This window comes from Lolium rigidum, chromosome 6, assembly GCF_022539505.1.
Source record: "Lolium rigidum isolate FL_2022 chromosome 6, APGP_CSIRO_Lrig_0.1, whole genome shotgun sequence".
NCBI lineage: Eukaryota > Viridiplantae > Streptophyta > Magnoliopsida > Poales > Poaceae > Lolium > Lolium rigidum.
The window spans coordinates 185,904,712-185,912,723 of record NC_061513.1 but is presented as its reverse complement, the minus strand read 5'-3'; the positions used below and the strand labels follow the sequence as shown (position 1 = coordinate 185,912,723).

Here is an 8,012-nt window from a genome sequence, read left to right as displayed (position 1 = left end):
ACTTCTTCAAGAACTTCATCGACACGTCGTCAGACGAGGAGTCCGACGACGAATGTTTCACGGAGGCTGCGCTGATCATCCACGAGCACATTGTCTCGCAGATCCCCGTGCACCGGGGGTCCTTGCCGGGGCGCGCGGCCGCCTTGGACCGCAAAAGAGAACGCGGCCACGACCAGCTCTTCACCGACTACTTCCAACCCAAGGCATTGTTCACGCCGGCCATGTTTCGCCGTCGTTTTCGGATGTCCAGACCGTTGTTCCGCCCGATAATGGATGGCGTCAAGCTCTACGACGACTACTTCTGCGCGAAAGTGGATGCAATTGGCAAGGTAGGCCTCTCTTCGTACTAGAAATGCAAGGCAGCGATTGGGATGCTCGCATATGGCGTTGCCGGTGATTTCGTAGATGAGTACACGCGCATGAGTGAGTCTACCGGCTTGGAAGAGATGTACAGGTTCTGCAGAGTAGTGATCGGTTCGTTCGGAGAACAGTACCTCCGGCAACCTAATGCAGAGGACACAGCTCGTCTGTTGTCAATCAATGCTTCCAGGGGTTTTCCTGGGATGCTTGGCAGCATAGACCGCATGCACCGGGAGTGGAAGAACTGCCCCTTTGGTTGGCAGAGGGCATACAGCGGTCATTCCGAGGGTGCACGAGTAATTCTTGAAGCTGTTGCTTCATAGGATACATGAATTTGGCACTCATTCTTCTGGAATGGCTGGCTCGCACAATGACATCAATGTCTGCAGCGCTCTCCGGTGTTTGATAGGCTAGCGTACGGTCGGTCCCCCGATGTGGATTTTGAGATCAATGGCCACCACTACACCAAGGGGTACTACCTTGCTGATGGTATCTATCCACCTTGGGCTACACTCGTGAAGACAATCCGAAAACCCAGCTCAGAGCAGGAGGCAAGGTTTGCCAAAGAGCAAGAGGCAGCCCGGAAAGATGTCGAGCGGGCGTTTGGCATCCTCCAAACTCGTTGGGCTATCGTCAGACACCCTGCCAGAGCCTAGGATGTGCAAACTCTGTGTGAGGTGATGACCGCTTGTGTAATCTTGCATAACATGATTGTTGAGGTAGAGCAGGATGATTCACTCTTTGATAATGACTGGGAGAGCCAGGGAGAGTTGTTTACTCCCCAAGGTGGTCCGGCATCATTCCAAGACATTCTTCATGCACATCATGAAATTCGAGATCTAGCTGTACACAACCAGCTGCAGGCTGATTTGATCGAGCACGTGTGGCAGCATGTAGGTAACAATGCTGCAAACAACAATAATGATGGAAATCCCGAAGCCTAAAGCATTTGTAACGTTTTTACATTTTATTTGAATAATACTTTAGCATTGATTACGTGGACAATGTACTGTGTAATAAATTTTGAGCATTTTAACTATTTTCTATATTTTCTATAATTTATTTGACGTTTATAGTCAATTTACAAGCAAAAACATACCATACGGCGCCGCGACCCATTTCTGCAGCGTTGGGCGCACCGCGCGACCCAAACGGACTCGCGGACGCGGGCTCCGTCCGCGTGTCCGCTCGGCCACCCAAACGGCCCAAAACAGACGGTCAAGCGCGTCCGTATGGGTCGCTCGGTTGGAGATGCCCTTAAAGACACTTGACTAGTTGACTTGGCGGGCCTGACTGTGATGAGCAGATATTTTGGGATAACTTCTTGGAAGCTTTAGATCGTGATCGAGAGATTACGCGGTAACTGCAAAAGAGTTTGAGCTGTGGATGTGCACCGAAGTAGCAACCAAGGGTGAAACTGCAGCATCTAGCTTTCTCGTCAGTGATCAGTATTCAGTCGGGCCAAATTGCGCGCGCACGCTTCGGTGTTTGGCTGTATCTTCAGCCTTCGACTTCGACAGTTCCACCACGAAGAGGAACGAAAGCGGAAGGGGCAAGGAAATCCTCTGCTCCAGTGTCTGGTAGGTCATCCGGTACACACTGACCACACATACGAGAGAGGATGACTGAAGGTGAAGTTTACATCGGATATTCTCCGCTTGAGGTTCAGCCTATGGAAAAGGATTGTTGGCTACTTTTGTTTGGATTACGGTGCAAATGCATGTAGTTTTCTTGAGGTGAAAAAATGCATGTGATTTCTGTCGAGTCAAGTTCATGGAAAGTCATTTACGAAGTGAAAACGTGGTAATGCATGTCGTCTTCAATCTCTACTTACATGTAGTTTCTTTATAATTTTTGATAAAGGATGTTTTATTACTCGAAGTATCAAGCATTACATCCAGCCTCTGCATAGCTAAGATGCACACAACCGTTTATGAATCCAGTATCCAAACAAAAACAAGTACATAAAGGATAAAGGAAAAAAAGCTAACTAGTCGATAGCTCCATTGGCTTCTATCTTACGGCTATGCAGCCACTCATGTTGGGTAATAAAGTCTTTGGTCGTATTCTCCAACCGTGTAGACACCTCCATAAATAGATCTATTTATAATGAGTGGCTGATTTAGATTAATTCGGATGCGAATTGAATCCGTGCTTGTTTTTAAAATTAATACAGTTAGATGTTTTACTTGCTATTCAACTAACTGAATATCTAGTTTTTTTAAGCTAACCGCTGCACATGCCAATCAAGGACATAAATATGAAAGCTAGTAACTAAAAAATATTCGGTTGTTGGCATAAATTAACCTGAACATGAAAAAAAAATATCTTGATTTATTTTGAGATTTTTGTAAAGAAAATATAGTGTTGAAGTAGGTTGTAGTTATGTACTCTCATAGGTCATATATGTAAAAGTGTTCAGAAGAATCAGCAAATAGAGAGAAGCCCCAGAACTCCTTACCCCCTTCACCCTGTACCTGAAACAGTGAAACTGTATGTGAAAAAATATTGAGTAAATCAAGTATAGTTTCCCTGAATTTCTTCATGGTATTAGAGCAGCCCGATTCTCGGGCATCATTCTTGGGCAAGTTTGTACCAGAGGAGCGGTGTTGTGTCGCAGCCGTCGCCCGTCACCGCTGTCATCAGTCGCTGTTGAATTTGTGGGAGAGTGGCTCATCCTTCCTACGGTGAGATGTGTAATGCTTGGCCCCTACGTAGTGCAGTTGTGTTACTGTTGCTGTTGCTGTCATCAAACTCACCTCTATCATCGATCCATTTCCACGGTTGCTTCGTCTACTGCATTTGTCCATCAGTATTAAGAGGTACTGGTACTGATTGTTGCTCCACGCAATTGGATTAGTGCTGTCGAGGATCTTGCCAAGCCATCACGCTGCAACGTTTTGCCTTGTGACTGAATTGTAGAAAACAAATTTACCTGTGCTGCCTGTGTGCATTCGAGAACAGCTCACACTAGTACATCCAATTGCCACGAAATTTAGTACTTTACAAGTCCTGTGTGGCAGCCTTTACAAGTCACACAAGTATTTTTTTTTGTTTGTTTCAGTTCTATATCTCTAAAGAAATAATGCCTGGTTTTCCAAGACGATTTGCATCCTTTTAAAAATATTATTTTTTCTGCTTATATGTCATTGCATACTTGTTCTTACAAAACTTCCAAGACATTTTCTTTGGCCATGTTGCTTTGATGTCCCAAGTTTTTACTGTTTAATTGCAACAAGTAGGTTAGAAAGATGATAAGGATGCCGAACCAATGGTGATAGGTTAGGCAAACCGTCTTGCATCTTGTGAGAATACTTAGCGCATGATATATGGATGAGGAATGCCGAAAATTTATGTAACCCTGATGATTTCCACATTAGATGTCTCCAATATCGTTTCCAGCATTGCAACGGCTTGTCACATTAAACTGATGTTTCTCCCTAGGGAGCTTTCACTTGTAATATTGTGATTTTCCTTTTCATAAACCATCGCAAGAATGATGTTATGTTGCAAAGTTGTCTATGAACTATGCAATAGACGTTGCGACATATATTTATTTGGTTATTTTGTTCGTTGAGGCAATACTAAAAATATTTTGAACAATTATACTGTGTTTTTTTGGGAGTTTCATTATATTTCACATTAGTTTGGTGTAAGAATATATTTTGGTAATTTGCATTGTTCCTCTATGAATTCTAAACTTCTCCCCCATGGTGGAGACGAATTGGTAAGCATGGACTAGAAGTAAATTGGAAGATTCAGAGTTGATGGAATTATAACTATGCAGATACAACTGGCAGCGCCAACACAACATTTCCACTAGCACTACCAAGTCATGCAATTGCAATTGTTTGCAACTCGTAAGGCAGGTCTAGAAGTACGTCGCAGACATCAACATCAGAACATACTATAATGAAAAAACAGTATTATACTTATTAACTAAACACATGCGGAGCCTTCTGAATTCTGGAGCACTCTATTCTTCAGTTCCATGATTCATTCTTCAGCAGAGTAGCATTCTTCAGCAGAGTGGCAGGGGCTCACCGTTCCACTCCTTGAGGCACTCAAGCAGCGCGTCGATGTGTTTTCCCTGGTTCATGGCAACAAATACCTTGTCCACCTCTTCACCAGGAGACCTTGTCTTCTCTCCGGTCAAGTACTCGGTTCCGAGCTCCTTGCGCACGAACCGATAGAGCGGGTATGACCGGCATTCGGTGATGCGGTTCTGTTGCGTGGCGGTGCCATTCTCCACGGCGCACCGGGCTGATTCGACCTCTCTTGGAAGCACCGCACGGAGCTCCTGCTCGAATGCGGCAAGCTTAGCGAACACTGACGTTTGCACATCCCGCTCGGCCTCACCGTTGGCCAAGGCATGCTCCACGAGAACTGCACGCATCTTCTGCATCAGTGGGTAGTTAGCGCTGCAAGGGTCGTCTGCATAGGCGAACACCGCCTCGCGGTCGATCGTCAGGAGCAGGTCCTTCTCGCAGAAGCGTGCGCTGTGGAGATGGCCATTGTCATTGGTGCTCAGGGTCTTCCTAGCCACCATCTTCACACAGTTCTTGACGGCATTCTTGACATTCTCCTCGAGGTGGCGGAGGTCGATAGCTTGGCACAACGCAACCAAAAATGTTGAGGACATGAGCTTCAAAATGTCAATGGCCTCTGATGTCTTCCTGGCAGAGATGAGACCGAGAGAGTTGACGTCTTGGTTGTGCTGCTCCGCGCTCTGGACATGGTTAGTCACAGGGTTGCCCAAAAACTGGAGCTCCGAGCAGTACGAGGCCATGGCAATCTCAGCACCCTTGAATCCATAGTCCAAGCTCGGGTTGCGCCCACCAGAGAGATTGGAAGGCAAACCGTTGTTGTAGAAGTCGTTCACTAGCTCCGAGAACTGGGCAAACATGAGCTTGCCGATTGCAGCAATGGCAAGCCTGGTGTTATCCATGGACACACCGATGGGCGTGCCCTGGAAGTTGCCACCGTGGATAGCCTTGCCTCGGGAGACGTCGATGAGTGGGTTGTCATTGACAGAGTTGATCTCGCGCTCGATCGACTTGGTGGCGGCACGGATAACCTCAATCTGAGGGCCAAGCCATTGAGGTGATGTCCGGAGGGCATACCTATCTTGCTTTGGCTTCATCAACGGGTCGAGCTCGCCGAGCTTCTTCGCGAGCATCATGTAGGAGCTTCCTTCAAGGATGTGCTCCATGATAGCCGCGGCCTCGATCTGACCTGGGTGGTGCTTGAGCTTGTGGGTGAGGTGGTCGGTGTACTCGGGCTTGCCGTTCATGACCTCGCAGAACACAGCCGACAGAACCTCAGCAAGGACGCCAAGAATGTTAGCCTCGAAGAGCACCATGGACGCCAGTCCGGAGCCCACCGCGGTGCCATTGACCATGGCAAGGCCTTCCTTGGGCTGCAGCTCAAAGAAACCGTGCTGGATGCCGGCGATTTTGAATGCCTCTGCAGCGTTAACCTTGGTGCCATCTGGAGCGGTCGCCACGGAGTTTGGGCGACCGGTCACAAGGCCCGCGATATAGGAGAGAGGAACGAGGTCACCGGATGCCGTGATCGTGCCCCGAAGAGGTAGGCACGGCGTCACGTTGGCGTTGAGAAGCGTGGCGATCGTCTCGAGGATTTCAAAACGAATGCCAGAATAGCCCTGGAGCAGGGTGTTGACGCGGACAAGCATGGCCGCCCTCGTGGTCGCAGCTGGTAGGACATGGCCATCGCTGCCGGTGCCGAAGGCTCCCGCGTTAAGAAATCTGATGAGCTCTCTCTGGAGAGCGCCGCCCTCCTTGGTCCTCCTGTGGGAGGTGGCACCGAAGCCGGTGGTGACACCGTAGCTGTCGGTGCCATTGGCCATGCTGTTCATGACCCAGTCGCTGCTCTCCTTGACGCGTCCGCGGGCGGACTCGTCGAGCTCCACCCTGGTGTCGGCGCCGGCAGCCACCGCGGCGACCATGGCGATAGTCAGGCTGGCGCCCTCCATGGTCACCACCGGCCGGTAGTACTCCTCCACCATCCGCTTCACGGCATCAAGATGGCTCCCCGACAGCTCCTCGGCAGCTTTTCCCCAGTTCAGAGGGTCGGCCCGTGTCGGCGGCGCCACACATAGGCCGTCTCCGTTGGCGGCAATGTTCTCACACTCCATGGAGACTTGCAAAGAACTGCTAAAGCAAGTAATTAAGCTAGCTAGACACTGGTAGGTGTGTATGCGTATCTGGATTGCTTGTGAAAATGTCGATGGATCGATCGTTGTATTGAGGACGGACTTCGGGACTTGTGCTGAAGAGGAGCTCGAGTTGGAGAGGAAGGTGTGGCTCTTCTTGGAGTGGAATGGAGGCAAAGCGGGGATTAAATAAGAAGCGCAGCTGAGCATGGTAGGTGCCGGTGTGGGTTGGTGTGGACCTGGAAGGCGAGGTTGACCACTGAATTGGTGGGTGCAAAGGTCCGGTGGCCATGAGCCATGACTGCGTACGGACTTGATGGTGGTTACGTAGAGGTGCGCATTGGCGTCTTCGTGGCAGGGGGTTGGTGCGCGAGGAAGGAGAGGCGGAGCGCTGATGACTAGGTCGTCTTCTATTTCCAGGTGGAATGCGAGGTGCGAGTCGTCTTAAGCAGGCAGATGCACTGCTGTCCGTTTATCATCCACACTAATCTAACTTGCTCTTGCCAACGTTTGTATGAAGTGATGAACATAAAAATGATTTTTTTGAGGTTCATTTTCCCGTACGTGCTCACATTGTCAAGTTTAAAGAACGTCAGTATTATTAACCTATCATGTTTTGGCCTTTGCAATGGCCAAGGATGGCCTTGTAACACTCTAAAACCTTCTTCTCTTTTAATAAAAAATACAAATCTTTTGCCTCCTTTCAAAAGAAATATAGCATGCATCATATTGTTAACAACCTACTTTATTTCAAGGAAGTACTACATAAATATCAAGAAAATATCCATTGCATTGGACCTATGCAACAACAAAACGGCAAGAGCTAGTTTAGATGTCAATAATGCACACAGCCAAATAACAATAAAAGGACAAGAGAAGGCACACGGAAGCAAACAGTAACTATCAAGACGAACAACCACCGCTGTTGGCAACACCCGTGCCGTGAAAAAGATTCTCCAAGAACAACGCTTCACAATAGTGCACAAACGCCATCGTCGTGCAATCTAAGCCAAAAATTTCATCGTAAAATGGCTTAAGGTCTACTAGTACTAATATGTCTTGCCCAAAAAGAAGGCACATCCCAACACACGCTCCACTCGTGCATTCTACTTATATGTTAACAAGATCGATTCGCAAGTACTAACATGAAAACGTTGACCAACAGGGAATGATCCTGCGGATGGACGCTAGGATGATACCTGGTTTAAAGTCCGCTCCTTCCAGCGAAATTACCGCGAGATTGGGATTCGACCCCGGGTGGACTGGCTACGCACTCGCTAGCCTTGCCACTGAGCAAGTACTAATATGTCTTGGTTCGTACAAGTACTAATATCTCTTAACAGCTTATATGTTAACAATATTCGCAAAAAAAAAAAGCTTATATGTTAACAATCATTCTGCTACTACTAATCATACATGAGACCACCAATAGCGTGTGACGCACTAGTACAGTAGTACTAATCATACACCTGTTGCT

At 47.9% G+C, this 8,012-nt stretch overlaps 1 protein-coding gene across 1 annotated transcript; it reads right to left on the bottom strand.

The window, feature by feature from the left end:
- Positions 1-4,099: 4,099 nt before the first annotated feature.
- Positions 4,100-6,517, bottom strand: LOC124661086 (phenylalanine ammonia-lyase-like). Its single transcript, XM_047198943.1, has one exon. It carries the CDS (start codon positions 6,515-6,517, stop codon positions 4,382-4,384), a length of 2,136 nt encoding a protein of 711 aa, XP_047054899.1. The 3' UTR covers positions 4,100-4,381.
- Positions 6,518-8,012: the final 1,495 nt, after the last annotated feature.

Excerpts from the sequence above, each read along its gene's own strand:
- LOC124661086 (XM_047198943.1), bottom strand. The coding sequence starts at position 6,517 with ATGGAGTGTGAGAACATTGCCGCCAACGGAGACGGCCTATGTGTGGCG.